The sequence below is a fragment of the Cervus canadensis genome, chromosome 19 (genome assembly GCF_019320065.1).
Source record: "Cervus canadensis isolate Bull #8, Minnesota chromosome 19, ASM1932006v1, whole genome shotgun sequence".
Classification (NCBI taxonomy): domain Eukaryota; kingdom Metazoa; phylum Chordata; class Mammalia; order Artiodactyla; family Cervidae; genus Cervus; species Cervus canadensis.
Genome location: NC_057404.1, coordinates 8,062,785 through 8,083,139, shown reverse-complemented (window position 1 = coordinate 8,083,139; position 20,355 = coordinate 8,062,785). Strand labels below are relative to the sequence as shown.

General features: G+C 41.8%; 1 protein-coding gene across 5 annotated transcripts; it reads right to left on the bottom strand.

Moving 5' to 3' along the window:
* Positions 1–4,329: 4,329 nt before the first annotated feature.
* Positions 4,330–13,004, bottom strand: TLR1 (toll like receptor 1). 5 transcript variants are annotated; one of them, XM_043438103.1, is made up of 5 exons: positions 12,645–13,004; positions 12,013–12,105; positions 9,971–10,067; positions 7,653–7,903; positions 4,330–7,343 (listed from the first exon to the last, which is right to left on the bottom strand). In XM_043438103.1, the coding sequence occupies exon 5, from the start codon at positions 7,275–7,277 to the stop codon at positions 4,887–4,889; it is 2,391 nt and encodes a 796-aa protein (XP_043294038.1). In that variant the 5' UTR covers positions 7,278–7,343; positions 7,653–7,903; positions 9,971–10,067; positions 12,013–12,105; positions 12,645–13,004; the 3' UTR covers positions 4,330–4,886. The 5 variants fall into 5 exon arrangements, with proteins under 5 accessions (XP_043294038.1, XP_043294040.1, XP_043294036.1 ...); XM_043438105.1 differs by lacking the exon at positions 12,013–12,105 and adding an exon at positions 9,205–9,269; XM_043438101.1 differs by lacking the exon at positions 12,013–12,105.
* Between the last annotated feature and the right edge of the window lie 7,351 nt (positions 13,005–20,355).

Below are 20,355 nucleotides of genomic sequence, written 5' to 3'. Positions count from 1 at the left end.
TTCATTACACTGGTGATGCCATCCAGCCATCTCATCCTCTGACACCCTCTTCTCCTTTTGCCCTCCATCTTTCCCAGAACTGGGGACTTTTCCAATGAGTCTGTGTGCATCAGATGACCAAAATACTGGAGCTCCAGCTTCAGCATCAGTCCGTCCAGTGAATATTCAGGGTTGATCTCCTTTAAGATTGACTGGTTTGATCTCCTTGCTCTCTAAGAGACTTTCAGGAGTCTTCTCCAGTACCATAATTTGAAGGCATCAATTCTTTGGCGTTCTGCCTTCTTTACGGTCCAGTTCTCACAACCGTACATGACCATGGGGAAGATCATAGCCTTGACAATACAGATTTTGCAAATAATGAATTTAGGCTTGGAAAGATCAAGTAAATTATCCAGCGCCATTCACATGTAAGTAATAGAGTTAGCATTACAACCCAGACATTGAGAAGCCGAGCTTACATTCACCCAATTTGCAATGTTTCTTCTCCTTTACATGTGACATCTTCCTTATTTTCCTTACTATTCATACATATTTGTTCACATTTTGAACTGACTCTTCCTCTCCCAACTTAGAATTCTTCAGCAGGAGTTTCCACAAATACAATTTCAAGCTCCTAGTAAACTCCTTAAGACCACTGACAACATCAGTTATTTGCATAAAGGATTGATCTAACTTCTCCAAGTCTTGAGTTTGTTAAATAAACTTTAACTGACTTTATGACTCCCTTTAAGGATTTTTTTTAGACTCACAAGAAGTAACCAGTTGAATCGTGTTCTCCAAATTCCTTCTGCTGACATCCTAAACCCCAGTACCTCATAACGTCACTTTATTTGGAAATGTAGTCAGGTAGTATGATATTAGTTCAGACTGGGTTGTCAGGATGGGCCATAATCCAATGTGATTGGTGTCCTTATGAAAAAGGGAAATTTGGACACAAACAGGCATAGAGGGAAGACCATGTGAAGAAACACAGAGAGAAACAGTCATCTATAAGCCAAGGGGAAGAGGCCTGGAGCAGGTCCTTCCCTCCCACCGCTCAAGGGAACCAACCCTGCTGGAAACTTGATACTGGACTTCTAGCCTCCAGGACTGAGAGACAATAAATTTCTGTTGTTTAGGCCACCCAGGTTTAGAGCCCTAGCAAACTGATGCACGACTAGTTCTGAGCAATTGAAACTTGGTTGTGAAATCTTAAAGTTCAATACAGGAAGGGCAATCATCTTAGAAAAAACAGGAAAATCCAGCTGTAATGACTGTTGCAACATCCCTTACAGAATGAGAGCTTTCATACATTTTTAGCATGTATTTCATGGTTTTAATTTGCTTTCTACTATTCTCATAGAAGTATAAATGATAACTTTCACATATCCCTATATCTAGTCAAGACTAGACTACTCTAGTCAATTCCTAGTCAAGTCCCCATAGCTTGACTTTCAAATCCCTGACAACATGATCTGTTTTTAATCATTAAATTTATTTATTTGTATTTGAAGGATAATTGCTTTTCAGTATTGTTGGTTTCTGCCAAACACCAGCATCATGCATCAGCCATAGGTATACCAATGACAACATGGTCTTAATCTAACTTTGCGTACTTAAATTTCACTGTTGCTTTTCATAAACTTCATGGTTCAGTCAAATTAAGACAACAGTCCCAGAATGGCCTGCATATTCCTGTCTCTTCTTTATACATCATTCTATTTAGAATGGCCTTTCCATTCTTCATCTACACATTGAAAAATCCAAAGTTTAAGTCTTCTTTCAAGGCCCAGAGGGAAAACCATCACTTCTAAGATTTTTTTCACTCAATCTAAATGGTCTCTGAACTTCCATTTATATTTTTGTCTCATTGATTTTTATTTTAATTTGCTGCTGCTGCTGCTGCTAAGTTGTTTCAGTCGTGTCCGACTCTGTGTGACCCCACAGATGGCAGCCCACCAGGCTCCTCCATCCCTGGGATTCTCCAGGCAAAAATACTGGAGTGGGTCGCCATTTCCTTCTCCATTTAATTATCTGGATACAGGTAATGTCCTATGATTGATCTGGATACAGGTAATGTCCTATGATTGATTGCAAGTTTTTTAGGGCAAGAAACAACAAGTAAATATAAGTGTTACTTGGATTTTTCCTCCCAAAAGTGAAGACTCAGACAAGAGCTTTGTGTGTAGGTCATTCATTTTGAAGAAGTAATCTCAGGGCTCCAGAATTAGGGGCCTGAGAAGAATGAAACAAGAAGAATAGAAAACCAATCCAAGAATGAATTATTGACCTGGTTACTCCTGGGAGTGAATAAATTTCAATTCCACTGGGGATCCTGAGGAATGGTCTAGACTATGCCTCATTTAATGGCTCCCATCCCTTTAGAGATCAAGGATCTCTTCACAGGATACACATCCAGTACTTCCAGTTTTGTACATATACCAGGAGAGCCAAGCAGGCATCCATAACCTTCCTGTAACAGTGCTACTAATGACATTATAGGGCATAAACTGAGAAGTAGATGGTGCAGCCAAGACAAGGTGCAGATGTGACAGGTCAGTCCACACCTGCCTAGAACTGGCTGTCAGACAGTGTGACTAATGAATACAGAAAATAGCTGATACAATAAAACTGAGCAAAAATTCTGATAAAGTCCATTCCTTGCACTTCTCCAAACTGTTCTTGCCCTATTTAAATGGTTTCCCAAAAGACAAGGGTGGCTGCGTGTAGAAGCAGTACACCTTGGCTACATTTCTTCTTATGATCAAAAGGGTAAAGGGCAAACGCACTTCCGCATGCCAGTTCAGACAACTAGAATCTCAGTAAGATCTCTAGCCACAGAAAACCAGACTCAACTTCCATTTGGCTTGAAATGTAACACATCCATGGTTTGGGACCCTGAGACAAGTATGCAATTGCAAGTAGTTTATTTCAGAGGGGATCTTGGAAACACCCTTGGAGGAATGAGACTATGAAATAAAAAGAGAAAGAAAGCCAATAAAGTCATTTCTACCATAGAAAATCAGAATTTTTCCATTCTACTGGGAGATTCAGGGAGAAGGTAAAGTAGACCCCAGGTTTGTCCCCCCCAAAATGGGAGAGAAAGCTGAGTTATGTATCTGTCAATTCTCTTTCCAACATTGACTGAGGGCTGCTTCCAAGGACAACCTCCAGCATATCTGAATCGCCCCTCATGTGGACCAAGTGGATCCTCATGGCCAAGAAGAAATTCCTTCAGGTGAAGAATCGCCAGCATTAACAATAAACAGCCTTCAACATGCAGAGACAAATGCTGAATGGAAATGAGGAGGACACAGTATCTTCAGAAATCTGCTACAGAAACCCAAGCGCAAGCTGGAAACGAGATTGCCAGGAGAAACGTCAATAACCTGAGATATGCAGATGATGCCACCTGCATGGCAGAAAGTGACTCTTGATGAAGAGTGATAAAGAGCCTCTTGATGAAGGTGAAAGAGGAGAGTAAAAAAGCTGGCTTAAAACTCAACATTCAAAAAACAAAGATCATGGCATCTGGTCCCATCACTTCATGGCTAATAGATAGGGAGACAATGGAAACAGTAACAGACTTTATTTCCTTGGGCTCCAAAATCACTGCAGATGGTGACTGCAGCCATGAAATTAAAAGACAATTGCTCCTTGGAAGAAAAGCTATGACAAACACAGGGAGCATGTTAAAAAGCAGAGACATTACTTTGCTGACAAAGGTCTGTCTAATCAAAGATAATCATTTCTCCACTAGTCATGTATGGACCATAAAGAAAGCTGAGTGCTGAAGAACTGATGCTTTTGAACGGTGTTGTTGGAGAAGGCTCTAGAGAGTCCCTTAGACTGCAAGATCAAACCAGTCAATCCTATAGGAAAGCAGTCCTGAATATTCATTGGAAGCCTGATGCTGAAGCCGAAACTCCAATACTTTGGCCACCTGATGCCAAGAACTGACATTGGAAACGACCCTGATGCTGGGAAAGATTGAAAGCAGGAGGAGAAGGGGATGACAGAAGAGATGGTTGGATGGCATTACTAACTTGATGGACATGAGTTTGAGCAAGGTCCAGGAGTTGGTAATGGATAGGGAAGACTGGCATGCTGCAGTCCATGGGGTCGCAAAGAGTTGGACACGACTGAGCGACTGAACTGAACTGAACTGATAGAAACCCAGCTACAGTTACAAAAGGCATGAAGTCTTCTAACATTGACCCTGATTGGCACACAGGAACGTATATCAACTGAAGTTGTTTGAACAGGTGCTTCTCTTGATTACATGATAAACTCAATAAATTCAGTCCTATAAAAGAAAGAGATGAATCCCTTTTGTGTTAGAAATTAACTGTTTCAATTGAAATTATATCATTTCATCAATTTTTATTGCCACATATACATGAGGAACTGGGGCCTGAAAAGACATAAACACTTTTTACATTGCTTATGTAATTATTTTATTTTTGGCGGTGCTGGGTCTTGGTCGCCGTGTGGACTTTTCTCTAGTTGTGTGAGCAGGGGCTATTCTCTAGTTGCAGTGCAAGGGCTTCTCACTGCAATGGCTTCCCTTTGTTACGCTGCACGCGCTCTAGGGTTCACGGGCTTCAGTAGTTGTGGCACTTGGGCTCAGTACTGGGGGCTCCTGGGCTCTAGAGTGAGGCTCAATAGTTGTGGTACACAGGTTTAGTTGCTCTGCAGCATGTGGGATCCTCCCAGACCAGGGGTCAAATCTGTCTCTCCTGCACTGGCAGGCAGACACTTTACTACTGAGCCACGAGGGAAGCTCCATATTTTTATCTACATCCTAAATTCAAAATCATGTTTATATCCATGTCAATACAAAATAAGGTCATTGTTAGAGCTTCCAAAATCAGCAACAATTTCCCAAACTCAGCAGAGGAAAATTTTTAAATCTCTGTGTAACTTATTTCTGCTGCTTTTCCCGTCAATTTAATATTAATGGATGCTCTTAGGTTAGCCCAAAAAAGTCCACGTTTACTCTTCTCCTTGGGCCATTCCAAATAAGTTCTCTGTGCCATGAGAGCTCTTAGCTTGCGATAGCTGTTAGGAATGGAATACTGTGGAATGGGATCCAGCAAGATCAGGATTAAGTTATTAGATCCTTCATGGAAGAGATTGTGGTGGGCAAAGTAGAGTTCATAATGGCACCACTCGCTCTGGACAAAGTTGGGAGATAAAACGAAGATGGACTTGTAGCTTTTCTCAATGCAGTTGATGATATTTTCCACGATGCTCTTGCCAGCAACAAAGTTTCTCTCATGGAGACAAATTCTTATATCTTCTTTTTCTAGGTTTGGTATTAATTCATTCTTCACCCAGGCAGAATCCTGCCCACTGTATGAAATAAAAGCATGGAACTGAAGAGTTCTTTGGAGTTCTTCCAAGGGCACATTCCTGGCCCTGCGCCGGGTCTGGGTCCACTGACACACCATTCTGAGGTACCAGGGCAGATCCAGGTAGATGCAGAGGACAGTCACGGTAACGGCCAACACCAGCCCAGGGACCACGATGGTGACAATCAGCAGAGCCGTGTTGCATGACAGCTCAGATACATGGAAGTCCTTTAGACGGGCTCCCTTATAGCTCTCTGGATAGTCACACTTATAAGAATCAGGCCAATCCTCTACCACTTCACTGGATACTTGGCCTACACTTTGGATAAACTCTCTCAGCTCACAGGAACATTGGAATGGATTGTTCCCTGCTTTGAGGGACCTAATCTTCTGGCAGCTCTGGAAGAAATCGGCTGATGGATTGGAAATTGAATTATAATCAATGATCAGTATAGAAAGGCCGCTAAAGATACCACATCCAGGAAGGTGGGCTAAAGAATTGGAAGCAAGGTTGAGTTCTTGCAAAGTTCCTAGACCAGTGACATCTTTAGGGATGCTCCTTATTCTGTTATTGTGAAGATCAAGAACCTTGATCCGAGGAGGTAAACATCTGAAAACAGAGTCAGTAAGTATATTTGAAGACATATTTAAACTTAATAAACTTCTGGCCCAAGGGCAATTTCCTTCACTTTCATCATATATCAGGGAATTCTGGCTAACATCCAGTTGTTGTAGAGACTTCATTTCCTGGGTCATATGAACTATATTTGCAAGTTCTTTTAACTGATTCTTTTGTAAGATAAGTGTCTTCAAATTAGTCAAGTTTGTACAGTTTTTGAAAACCATGTCTGTTAAGAGATTACTGGAAAAGTTCAAATACAAAAATGGGCTGACTTGGGATGGGCAGACCATGTGGACCATATGCGCAGCAGATACTGTGAGATGTTGGATGTTCATATTTGACAAGATTTTATAGATAGAACCTTGTGGAAGACTGAACACATCATGGACAACTTTGTGTATCGACAAGGCCTTCAGTGACGTGTCAGAATAATCAAAATCTGTAAAGCCAAGGTAACCTTGTAGTTTTACATTTGAAATGGAGAAATACTCGATGTTTGTACGCCAAACCAACTGGAGGATCATAAGGAAGGAATTCCAAGTTATTTCAATATTGTTTAAAGTGAGATTTGATAACCTTGAGTTCCTTTGAAGTTTTGACAGAACATTTTCGAAATAAGAACACCCATTATCATCAAGCACACATTTGACATTAGACAGTTCCAGACTCACTGTGGTGCTGACTGACACGTCCAAAATAAAATGGAATTCCTTTCCTGTGGGGAAAACGATGTGCAGGCTCTGTGTGTTAAGGTCTTGAAGGCTCTCAGCGTCTTCTCTTTCCCCGTAAGTGTCCCCTAAGACCAATAAAACCTTGCTGATGTGCAAATGAGCGATCGACCGCACACTGGATTTTTGTAACTGTGTGGCACTCAACCCCAGAAATTCTAGTTGAGACATGTTGCCAAACTCTTGGCATATGGGCAGGGCATCAAATGTGTTAAATGAGAGGTCTAAGTGCTTGAGGTTCAGAGTAGGGTGGCAAGAAATCATCTCCAAATTGTTGTGGGACAAATCCAAGTATTCCAGTTTCTGGTTGAACTGAAAAACACTCAAGTCAAGATACTGGATTCTATTATGAGAAATTATCAAAATCTTCAGCTTTGATAGTGAGAGGATATCAGGCATCTGAAGCTCAGAAATATAGTTGTGTGATATATCTAAGATTGTTGTTTCCAGGGATAAGTCTTTGGGAACATAGGTGAGACCTGTTTTTGACCTGTCAATTAAAAATTCACTTTCATCAGATAATTGGGTTCTGATCTCAAGTATTAATATAAAGATGATGGCAAAATGGAAGATGCTAGAATTTTTTTTAGTCATTTTGTAACAGTAGACATTCCTAATGGTAGTTGCTATTCTTCAGAGCATCTTGATACAGTACAGATCCTAGGGGTAAAAAAGTCAGCATTAAATGACTATATTAAATTAAGCATGACTGACATTAAACATTTTTTTACTAGAGACTCATTAAATGAAGGCTACATTCTTGGGAGTCACACAATCTGAAACCAGGAAAATACACATATTCATAAACAATTATACTACCTCTAATCAAATAACTTTTAATATGGATATGTCATGGACTGAATGGTGACCCTCCTCCCAAAAAAAGACATGTCCACCTCCTAACCATGTCCTGATCTCTTAATTGAATATTATTTAATTTAGAAAAAGGGTATTTGTAGAGATAATTACATTAAGAGTCTTGAGAAGATCTTCTTGGATTATCTAGGACTCGCCAGTCCCCAAATTTGGGGCACCAAGGATCAGTTTTGTGGAAGATAAGTTTTCCTCAGATGGAGGTGGGGGATGGTTTTGATTTCGATCTCTGCTCACCTCCTGCTGTGCCTCCCACTTCGTAGTAGGTCATGGACCAGCACCAGTCCATGGCCCTGGGGTTGGGGACCCCTAATCTAGGTAGTCTCTAAATCCAATGACGATTATCCCTATAAGAGAAAAAGGGAGCGTTATTTACAACAGCCAAGATATGGGAACAAAACTAGGATCAATAGATGAATGATAAAGATGTTCTGTGTGTGTCTTTGTGTGTATATATATATATATATGTATATATATATATACTTACATAATGGAATATTACTCAGTCATTAAAAATGAATTCTTTCCATTTGCAACATGAGTAGGTCTAGAAAGTATCATGCTAAGTGAAATAAGTCAGACAAAGACAAAAACCACATAATCTCACTTATATGTGGAATCTAAAAAACAAAACAAACAAAATGGAAACAGATTCATAGATACAGAAAATAAGTGTGTGCCAGCAGAAAGAGGGATGGAAGGTGGGAGAAACAGGTGAGGAGATTAAGAAGTACAAATCACCAGTATATAACTAATAAGTTATGGGGTTGTAATATACAGCATAAGGAACATGGTCAGTAACACTGCAATAACTTTGATAAAAGATCTTTCATAAAATGATAAAAGATCTCTCAGAAAATCCATTCATTCATTCATTGATTTATTCAATCAGTATTTATGGATAACCTTCTGGCCATGTTTTAGCAACTAACGATAAAGCAATGATCAGGATAAGGTTCTAATTTTCAAGAGCTTATTATCTAGAGGGAAGACAGAACATAAACATATGATAATTTCATATAGTGATATCTGCTATACAGAAAAATAAAGGAGGATAAATGAATCAAGAATAATGGTAGGTATGTAACAGTGGTTGGTGGTGGCTTTTTCAGATTGATTAGTCAGAGAGGGCCTTTCTGAGAATATGATGTTGGAGTAGAAGTCAGAATGAAGTGAATGAGTCATCTATGGGAAGATCTGGTGGGGGGAAAAGCATTTCCTTCTGGCAAAGGAAAAGGCAAGTGCAAAGGTCCTGAGGTAGGATTGAGGTTGGCTTGTCTGAGGCAGAGTAAGGAGGCCAATGTTAGCATGGAGTCAGGTGAGTGAGGGGAGTTCAGGCCAAGAACACAGAGGGCAGATCATCGCGAGGAGTTGGGATTCTATCCCGAGAGTGATGAGGGGGTCAGTAACCACGGAAAGGTTTTAGATAGGAGCAGTTTCCTTCTCTCTCTTATTCAGAAAACTTTTCTTCATTCATTTGTTCGGGGAAACACTTAGTGAAACCACTTGCCTTAGCCAGGCACCATGGTAACCACCTACAGGAGTTATCTTAAACAGGAAGTCCTTGGTAAGGAATGTGAAACCAACCGGAAGATTTCAGGAAAGGTCAAAAGGAGAGAGAAGACACCAGTCCATGTGTCCTACTCACCTCCCAGAATCCTTCTCACTGGAATCCATGATGGCCAAGTGATGCTCACACCACCAGGAGGGACCCTGAGTCAGAATGATTGGCCAGAGACAACCGGAAATTAATTCCATCACTAATCCCATAAAACTAATCCCATAAAACCTGAGATTTTTGAGTCATGTGGCGGAGCAGTCCTCCTGGGTTCCCTTACCTTGATGCTGTCCACCCAGCTGCCCCTCCCCAATAAAGTCTCTTGCTTTGTCAGCACTGGTGTCTCCTTGGACAATTCATTCCTGAGTGTTAGACAAGAGCCCACTCTTGGGCCCTAGACAGGGGTCCTCCTTTCTGCAACACATTCATTCATCAAACATGTATGTATTCCCTATGATACAGTAGGTATTGTCCTGGGTTGTGTCATTACACCGGCCCACCATGATTCAGACACTATTTTGTTATCAGCATTCCTATAGCATAAGAGACCAGAGGGTCAAGTTGGTATGAACCCTAGACAGTGAACCCTCTCACCACCAGAGACCCCCTCAGTGAGGGGGCTACATGGCTATGCAGATATTTTAAGGAACTTATTCAAAACCTCCTAGAACCACATTATATAAGCAGGCCATCAGTATCAGCAAAGAGTTAAATTCCTCTTCACATGTCCCCTCAGCTCTCCTTGAGAGAACTGAGGGACCCAAATAATTCATGTCCCAGACACAACCGTGGGTTGTAAAAGTTCCCCAAGTGAGACATGCAAATTTATCTAGTTGGGGGAATTTCGTGGACTTACCCTTTCACAGAGATGCCCAATGATGCCTTGGTGATCCTGACCTCTTCAAACATCAAAGAGGGGCATGTATGCCCCCTTCATCACTGCTCATGAAGACCTTGCAGAGGGGAGGGGACAGAGACATTACAATGTATGTGAAAAGTACAGGTGGTATTTCTATGTCACTGATTGTATTTGGCTGAAAGACCTAGAAATGTCCCAAGTCTCTCTCTCCAGCTCCCTGACAGAGCTACCCACACAAGGAGAAATTTTTCAATGAGAATAAAAGTAATACTCAATTACTGCCTGGGCCAGTGCCTAATATCTCAAAACAGAACTATCCTGTATAAGTTAAGTTGAAGCAACAGCAGCTTGGGCTTAAGGCTCAAATGGGGTTCTTTACTTATTCCTAAACCTGAACCCACATCTAGGGATCTTTTAACCATCCAGCCAAACACCAGAGTTCAAGGAAGCAGTGGTCAGCACCATCGAGTGTGATGCCCAGAGTGGCCAGAGAGACAAGGGGCAGAGACAGGACTCCATGCACAGACATGAGTGCTTAGCACACAGCGAACCCACCACAAGCAGGAGGAAAGCGGTTAGGACAGCTTGTCGTTTCCTAAACAGCAGCAACAACCACGAAAACGCTGCATTATAAAACGGAGAGAGGCGGGGACCAGGGACCTTTGGCTGCAGTGCTGTGGTGCTCGCATTTCGGCAAACATCTCCTCAAGCAACAAAAAACGAAGAAACTACAAGGGACTAAAAATAACTGCATGCATGTGCAGTTGAGACAAATTCTGGACAGAAGACACTAAAAGACCAAAAAAGCCCAACTGCTACCTCCAAAGAGCCTAGAGCAAAGTCAGGGGGTCTGGGGCAAAAGCAGACTGTGTGTGCCCGTGCACACAACGCCAAAGGGGTCGGCAAACCACCTAAGCCACACCCCTGGACATCCCTCTAACCTCACCCCATGGAAGGAACCAGCGCGCCTCCCCCCCAGGCCAGTGAACAAAGGAAGCTGTTACTGTTCTGGCTTCCTCTGCTGCAGCAGGGGCCCCAGTGAAGTCCTGCCTGAATTTCTTGTCTGGCCTCTAGTCAGCTGCCAATGATTGGGGAAGGCAGAGAACCCTGGTCGGTATCAAACTCCCTGTCTTCAAGCGTTGAATGGCTTCAGTTTTCTGCCTGGCTGACTTAGTTGACTCAACTATCTTCTATTTGCTCAACTTCCATTTTGCCTTTTCACTTGCAGTCACTATTTGAAGCACTGAGTTTGTTAAATCATTTATATTTTTATAATTAAGAAGTCAAAGTGTTGCATACATGTGTTTAGTCACTTCAGTCATGTCTGACTCCTTGCGACCCCATGGACTGTAGCCCACCAGTTTCCTCTGTCCATGGAGATTCTCCAGGCAAGAATACTGGAGTGGGTTGCCATGCCCTTCTCCAGGGGATCTTCCCAACCCAGGGATCAAACCCAGGTCTCCTATGTTGCAGACGGATTCTTCACCACCTGAGACACCAGGTTTAGGCACTTAAAGGAGATACAAATTGTATATACCAAACTTGCTATATCAGTGAAAATCAATACTTTTGTCAAGGTCCTAATGAACAGCACAGAATCTCATCTATAGTAGCAGCTCAAAATTATTTTACTGCCAGATAAAATTATTATTTGCAAAGTTAACTAGTAATAGATTGCTGTAATTTGATAGTATACAAATATCTCCAGGTGTGTTTCTGTCTATTTTCATGATTATGGTAGGTTTAGCCTCACCTTTTATGATTCAGTGTATCAATAAATGTGAATTGCCTTTGCCTGAAGACTTTGGAGGCATGGAGTCGAGACTTTGACTTGTCTTAATAGCTAATACTCATACAATCAATCTGGCCCATTAAGTTCAGTCCCACAAATATTTATTGAGAGTTTTCTTTGCACGAGGGCAACCAGCTATAAATATTAACCATAGGCTGAAAGGATCAAAACCAGTTCAAGAGCTTTTCTGCTTTGTTTTCTATGTGGTTTTGTGAACTTTTGCTTTCTGTTGTAAAGAAAAACTCACAACTCTTTGGATCCAATTGGGTGTAGCCTGGGAAACATTTTCAAAACCTGCAATTCCACTTCAATAGCTGCACCCTAGGACAGTTTCAGTAGTCTGAGAAAACAGGAAAAAAATATAAATCGTGGGACTTGCCCAGAGAAAAATCTCAAATGCACCTGCCCATAAAAACAGGAGTCCCTGGGCAGCACTGCACCCAGGAGTGGTTTACCTACAGCTCATTGTCCTCAGCATTTTCATTACAGAGAAATACACGGAGGGACTAGGGTAAAAAGAGCAGTGCCTCTGAATCAGCTGCTAGCTGCTCTGTCAGAAACCCGTGAGATGTTTGTGACCCAAATAGTCATCTACCAACTCAAATCTCTTGAAAGTAAATCGTGCCTGAGATGAGGTTCATTAAAAAAAAAAAAAAAAAAAAAACACACACACACACCCAAACACAAAAACCCTTTCTCTGACTCAGAACAAGCAACTGATAAATAAATGCTAGTTCAAGTCACAGTAAGTACATATCAGAAATAACTCACTTGGAAAATCACCCAGGACTTAATCATAGAGATGTCTGAGATTTGGGGGTCTAATAACTAATTACACCATTTATTTTACTTTACAGAATTTAAAAAGATGTTGCTTACCAAGTTGGCCTGTTCCTCTGTCCTGTTGGCAGTCTGCAGAAAAATCAAATACTTCCTCAAACATTTTATTTCACTGGTTTAATGTTTGTGGGTGGACTGGGTAAGCTCTTTTACGCCACCTACTGAATCCCACTGAAATTACATGACACAGTCAGCGTAAACCTATTTTCTCCTATTCATGTATAGAAATGGTCTGTGGATTCACAGACCAGCAATAAGATAGAATCACCTCTCTGTGGCCCCCCCTTCCCTACAATCAGTTCACTAGTGTCTACATTAACGAAGTGAAGGAGGCTGTATTAATAATCCACAGATGATTTATTCGGTTCAGTTCAGTCACTCAGTCATGTCCGACTCTTTGCGACCCCATGGACTGCAGCATGCCAGGCCTCCCTGTCCATCACCAACTCCCGGAGTCTACTCAAACTCATGTCCATTGAGACAGTGATGCCTTATTTGCTGAATTCAAAATGCTTATCGTCACCATGCTGATGGACGTGGGGATAGAGGTGTTTCACTTCTAACTCTTCAATCAGGCCACTATTAAAAGTGACTGAAGGTGGAAAGAAGCAGAGGTCAAGGTCAAAGTTTTGTTAAAATTCATAAGGAGAAAAAAATCTCTCATGGGCTTTTACAGAATGGATGCTAATCACATCTTTTCTGACAAATTGGCTTGCAGAGAAAATCTGGTGCTCAAATTTTTCAAGCTTTCTTCAAAAATTGATTTTTTAAATCTCTATGTGGAAAATAGGCTAGCTAACAATCTCTTTTCTCCAATAAATCTTTATGTGGTTCCCTGCTGTTGGCATGCTCAAGGAATCCAACCTGATAGCGTCGCTCTGGTCTTTAAAAACAACAGTAACAAGATAACAAGTGGGCAAATAGAGCTGAGAAATGCTAGCTTTCTTCCTCTGAACTTGTGCTCAGCTTGGTTCTACAAGATGTCCAACATCTTGAGGTTGCAAGCTGGTTGCAATTCTTGCTGGAATCAGCTTTTCTACCACAGGGAACAAGGCCAGCTTCCCTAAACTAAGAACCTTGCGGTGCTTTTTGACTTGTCCTATTCTCTCTCTCTCTCGGTTTCCTCCTATCCCCTCACAATTTGTTCAAGAAGGGAGGTGTACCTATATTTCTGTGACTGAAGGAATGAACCTCCTTCTCCCTCCACTCTTATCATGACTTCCCCCAGACCTATAACTGGAGATAAGCATGCTCTTTGATTAACAATTCAGTTTCTGGCTCCCTAAAGACATTTGACGTTGTGAACTAGATCTAGAAAGTGATACCCAGGAGAGAGGTCAGCGGGGCAGAAAGAAAGCACTTTAGCACTCACAAAGTCCTGTGTTTCCCTTCAAGCTCATCCCCACTCTGAGTTGCTCACTCGCCTCTTTTTATCCTCCCTATTATCCAGTAGGTTTAATGCATGCTTGTCCTCAGTCACTAGGTGGATTTATCATAACTGTGCAAATAAGTACAAGCCTAAGTCGAGTCAACAGCAACTCAAAGAGCTAACTCAACACAGAGGTTTCGTATCTGAGACCCTAGGCACCTCTTTGCTTCTCTCAACAGCAGTTTTTGCCCACTCTTAATTCCATACCCAGGTGTTTCTTTTTGGATCCATGGCAATGTACACATTCTGCCAATTAGATGCGACCTGTACCAGTGTTCGCTTTTTTTAAACAAAAACTTTATTAAGATAGAATCCATATACCATAAAAATTTCACCCATTTGAAGTGAACAATTCAATGACTTAAGGTAAAGTCACAGAATTGTGCGACCATTACCACAACCAAACTTTTTCAACACCCTGCAAAGAGCCACACCCCTTAGCTGTCACTTTCCAATGCCCCATTTGCCTCAGACCTAGACAACCACTATAGATTGTCCTAATAATCTCTATAGACTTGCCTGAGTATTTCATATAAATGGAATCATGTAAAATGTGGTTATTTGTGCTTTTTCCCACTTAGCTTAATGTTTTCAAGATTCGTCCATGTTGCAGCATGTATCGAGTTTCATTTTTTTGTTGCTAAATAACTTTTCATTGTATGGGTATACCACATTTTATTTATCCATTCATCAGTGAATGGATATTTGTGTTGTTTACACTTATGGCTGTTATGAATATATAAAAATTCATGTGCAAGTTTTGGGTAGACATTCTCTCTTGGGTATATATTTAGATATTTAAGCATGAAATTTCTACTTCGTATGTAAATAGGTTTAGCCTTTTGAGGAGTTCCAGGCTAGCTGCATCATTTATCTTTCCACCAACTGTGTATAAGACCTCCAATTTCTCCACATTCTTGCTAACACTTATTACCATCTGACTTTTACTATAGTCTTCTTATGAATGAATTGGTATCTCATTACGGTTTTAATTTGCATTTCCTTGATAACTAATGATGTTGAACATCTTTTCATGTATAAATTAGCTGTTTGTATATCTTCTTTGCAACCTTGCTGAACTTGTTTATTAGTTCTATTAGTTTTCCAGTGGATTCCTAAGTAGCATTTTCTACAAATAAGATCATGTCATTTGCAGAATGTCATTTTCTTCCTTTCCAAGATGGACACTTTTATAACACATTCTTGTCTAATGGGATTCCCTGGTGGGTCAGACGGTAAAGAATCCCCCTGCAATGTGGGGGACCTGCATTTGATCCCTGGGTTAGGAAGATTCCTCTGGAGAAGGGCATAGCTACCCACTCCAGTATTCTTGCTTGGAGAATCCCATGGACTGGGGAGCCTGGTGGGCTACAGCCCATGGAGCACAAAGAATCGGACACGACTGAGTGACTTTCACTTTCACTTTCACTTTTGTCTAACTGCCTTGGCTAGCACTCCCAGTACAATGTGGAACAGACATGATAAGAGAGGTCTGATGCCGAGGTCTGATGCCGAGGTTCTTAACCCATTGAGAACAGGTTCCAAACATTAGGGAAGAGCTTTGAGAACCATTAAGTATGAGGTTAGCTATGAGTTTTCCATCTATGCTTTTATTTTTTTAAACACCAAAACCATTTTGTATTGGGGTATAGCCCATAAACAGTATCGTAATAGTTTCCAGTGAACAGTGAAGGGACTCAGCCATGCATATACATGTATCCACTCTCCCCCAAAACCCCCCTTGCATTCAGGCTGGCACATAACATTGAGCAGAGTTCCATGTGCTATACAATAAGTTTTTGTTGGTTATCCAATTTAAATATAGCAGTGTGCACATGACCTTCCCAAATTCCTTAACTATTCCTTCCCCCCCGCCCTCCACCACTGCCCCAACCCTCGAACCCAGCCCTGGCTACCATGAGTTAATTTTCTAAGTCTGTGAGTCTCTTTCTGTTTTGTAAGTTCATTTGTATCATTCCTTTTCAGATTGTGGAATTTCCCATCCATTTCTAGTTTGTGGGTACTTTTTCCAGGAAGAGGTAGAAAGTATGGTTTCTTTTTCTGTAGTATTTTTTTTTAATTTTTATTTATTTATTTTATTTTTGGCGGCTCTTGGTCTTCATTGCTGCAAGCCGGCTTTCTCGAGTTGCAGCCAGCAGAGGCCACTCTTTGCGTGGCGCACGGGATCCAGAGCACAGGCTCAGCAGTTGTGGGGTGCGAGTCAGCTGCTGCGTGGCACGTGGAACCCTCCCACACCGGGGATCAAACCCATGTCTCCTGCATTGGCGGGTGGATCCCCACCAGCGAAATCCCCAGAGTATGGTCTTTCACTCAGCAAGGAAGAAGACTAGTTTCAGGGATGCCTCTCCCAGCAGAGTCAACACAGTTGACCCTTGAACAAAACAGGTCTTAGAGTGCCTAATCTGGTTATAACTTTACAGTTGGCCCTTTGCAACTGCAGTTCCTCATCCTTGGATTCAACCAACTGCAAATAGTGTGGTGCTGTAGTACATTGTTTTTGTTGTTGTTTTTTTTGAAAAAAATCTGTAAGTGGACCAGTGCAGTTCAAACTTATCTTGTTCAAGGGTCATCTGTACTCACAGCTGTGTTCCTTTCCTTCCATCCCTCCCTCCATATTTTCCCAACAGAAAGCAAAATTCCTCTCTCCCACCTGACCCTAGAGTTCACATTGTGCCCCATGAAGCTGGCTGGGAATGAAAAATGGCATCAATCAGACATCTGGCATTGAATTAATTCCCCCTTAACTAGTTAAAATTTTCCAGCAATTTTTTTTTTCAAGTTGCCACCTGAGTAAATCTTAGACCAAGGCCAATCTGTCTCCAGCTACCGACCTGAGTGTTTGGATTCATGAAACGTTGATAAGCACCTTTGTATACCGTCTTCGTCCAAGTGTTTTATTGTCACCTTAGGATAAATTCCTGGAAAGAGTGAATAAATGCCTTGGGTGGTTTTTTACGTTTATTGACAGTTTCTATCACTTTTGTGAATTACTTGTTCACATCACTACCTATTTCTATATCAGGTTTATGCTTTCTCTACTTAATCATACGTTCTCTTCTATGTTACTGACACTCACCCTCTGTCAAACTTTTTGTCAACATCTCCCCTCATTTTTTATCTTTTTATAGCATGAGCTTTCAAACCAACAAAGAAGTACCTTTTTATATAAACAAGGAAGCTGACTTTCTCTTTGCTATTACTGTCAGCTGTGTGCTGGTGAATCAGGTTGACTTCCCAGGAGGATCAGTGGTAACGAATCCGTCTGCCAAGCAGGAGACGTGAATTCAGTCCCTGGGTTGGGCAGATTCCCTGGAAAAGGAAATGGCAACCCACCCCAGTCTTCTTGCCTGAGAAATCCCATGGACAGAGGAGCCTGGCAGGCTACAGCCCACAAGGTTGCAAGAGTCAGGCGTGACTTGGTAACTAAGCAACAACCACCTAGGGTAAACCAGGCTACAAAAAACAAAAAGCCTCATTTTTTTTTTAGCACTTGCCATTATCTATGGTTTAAGTAGTTCCACTATAGCTGATTTCTAGCTACCAACTGACCTGCTTGCAAAATTCCTTAATATTTAACCACTGGTTCTCACAAGTCTTTATAAATCAGCTCCATCAGACTACTACTACATTTTGCTTTTAGGCTAAAAGAGTTCTTCATAACAAGGTCAGATAAATATATGTGTATGTGTTCTTCTCAAGGGCTTCCCAGGTGGCTCAGTGGTAAAGAATATGCCTGTCAATGCAGGAGACACGGATTTGATCCCTGGATCAGGAAGATCCCCTGAAGGAGAAAATGGCAACCCACTCCAGTATTCTTGCCTGGGAAATGCCATGGACAGAGAAGCATGGCAGGCTGCAGTCCACGGGGTCGCATGAGTCGAACACGTCTGAGCAACTAAGCATGCACGTGCGTTCTTCTCAAAGGTCATATTTTTAGTTAATTTAATTTTCTATTATCCAAGAAACGTGTTTACTGAAGAAAACTCAGGAAATACAAATAAATAAAGATAAAAATTCAAATCAATAATAAGGAAATACAAATAAAGATAAAAATTCAAATCAATAATAATCTTACCAGATAGAGACATAATACACCAGTATAATTTTTGTGGCAAACATGCAGACTTTTTAATATTTATATAAACATGCTTTAGACTCTTGATGCCGGTCACTAAATTGCCAGGCAGTAAATTTGTACAGTTTATACACACACACACACACACACACACACACACACACATTCCTCAGATGGCACTGGACCAAGTATTCTGTTTAGTAATCTCTTAATGTGGGAGACCGGGGTTCGATCCCTGTGTTGGGAAGATCCCCTGGAGAAGGGAAAGGCTACCCACTCCAGCCTGGGGAATTCCAGTACTCTGGCCTGGGTCGCAATGAGTCAGACATGACTGAGTGACTTTCGCTTTCTTTTTTCTTAATTAAACTAGCTGGTTCTACAGAGAACGGCGTAGGGTGTAGACTAGAACTTTTCCTATGACTTGGGTCCAAAACCAACGACTAGGAAGTGTAATTTACCCCCTATTCTAAGGAGAGCTGCCAACAATTGAGGCCAGCACTTCCTGAAGCAGTTGGATCAGAGAGTGCACAGCCCACCTCCTCGCCATCCTCACATCTTCCCCAGGCACACAGGCATACAGGGGAGGCGGTGAGGGTCAGCAGCGCTGAGGTATCTGCTTGTGATGAGAAGCTGCACCCTGTGAAATGGGGAAAGGAGATGAGCTTAAATGGAATTGGAGATTGAAAATGCTAAGCTACATTGCATTGTTAATACCTCAAAAGGACTGCAGAGGTCAGAAATCTGCTCACAAAAACTACTTCAGACTTAGACTTGACAGTTGAGACTCCTTATAAACTAACTGTAACTAGAAATCCCCAGAAAGTCCCTGTGGCTTTAGAAATCCCTTGAAGTCCCTTTCACTGCCTATAATTTATTCTCATTCTCTTCTAATCAAACCACTCTCCGGAAATCTGGAAGAAATTGACTTCCTCTTTTCCCAGTGTGTGGGTTTTTCTTTTTTCTTTTCTATATTCTCATTCTCATTAGGCTTCCCTGCTGGCTCAGATGGTAAACAATCCGTCTGCAATGTGGGAGACCTGGGTTCAATCCCAGGGTTGGGAAGATCCCCTCGAAGAGGGCATGGCAACCCACTCCAGTATTCTTGCCTGGAGAATCCCCATGGACAGAGGAGCCTGGCAGGTTGCAGTTCATGGGGTTGCAAAGAGTTGGACATGACTGCACGTCAAAGCATCCTCCTCCATTTACATTGCAGTCATCCTAGTCATGTTCTCACACCCCTCCACCCCATTCTCTCTGCCAATCTCTCCCTTTCCTGGACTTCAGAACTGTGAGAAATACACTACTGTTGTCTAAGCCACCCAGACTGTGGTGTGTGGCACAGCAGTCCTAGCAGACCCATACGCCATTCCTCTCGATGATGGTCACCAGTCAGGCAGCCCCCTCCCCTCCTTCATCCCCATCCTCACAGCAGGTCCCGACAAGGGGCTCAACTTTTATTATAACTGCAAGGGGAGGTCATTAGAACCTTTTAAGCAGGGGGATGGCTTAAAATAATTTCTATTTTAAGAACAATTCCTCTGATTGCTGTTTGGAGAATGTATGAAGCAAGAGTGAAAGCAGGGAGGCCAGTTAGGTTACTGTAGTCATACAGGTGAGAGATATTGGTGGCTTAGTCAAGCAGACATCGGGAAGTCAAGAAGAAATCCAAAGCCATCTCCCTACAGGTCTAGAACCGCTACTTAATTACTCTTTAATTACCCTTTTCAATCCAAGCCTCTGAAGATGGGTAACATGAGTTGATAGTTACTGGCCTCTTTCTGCTATTTTTTAGTAAGTCCAACCTGGCTTTGTCTAATATCTGTTTAAAATGTGGTGATATTTACCGCCTTTTTGCAGTTTTGAGGCATTCACCAAAATTCTAACACAACCAGAAACTCCTATTCAATAATCAGTTATAAATAACTTTGGCTCTGAATTTCCTTGGCAAGCAGGTAAATCATGTCTTTGGCCTCAACAGCTTATAACATATATATATATATGTTTATAAATAGTTGTTGTTTATTCACTCAGTCACGTCCGACTCTGCAATCCCATGGACTGTAGCCCAGCAGGCTCCTCTGTCCATAGCATTTTCCAGGTAAGAAGACTGGAGTGGGTTGCCATTTCCTTCTCCAGGGGATCTTCCCGACCCAGGGATCAAACTTGCTTCTCCTGCTTGGCAGGCGGAATGTTAACCACTGAGCCACCTGGGAAGCCCCATATAT

Excerpts from the sequence above, each read along its gene's own strand:
- TLR1 (XM_043438103.1), bottom strand. The coding sequence starts at position 7,277 with ATGACTAAAAAAAATTCTAGCATCTTCCATTTTGCCATCATCTTTATA.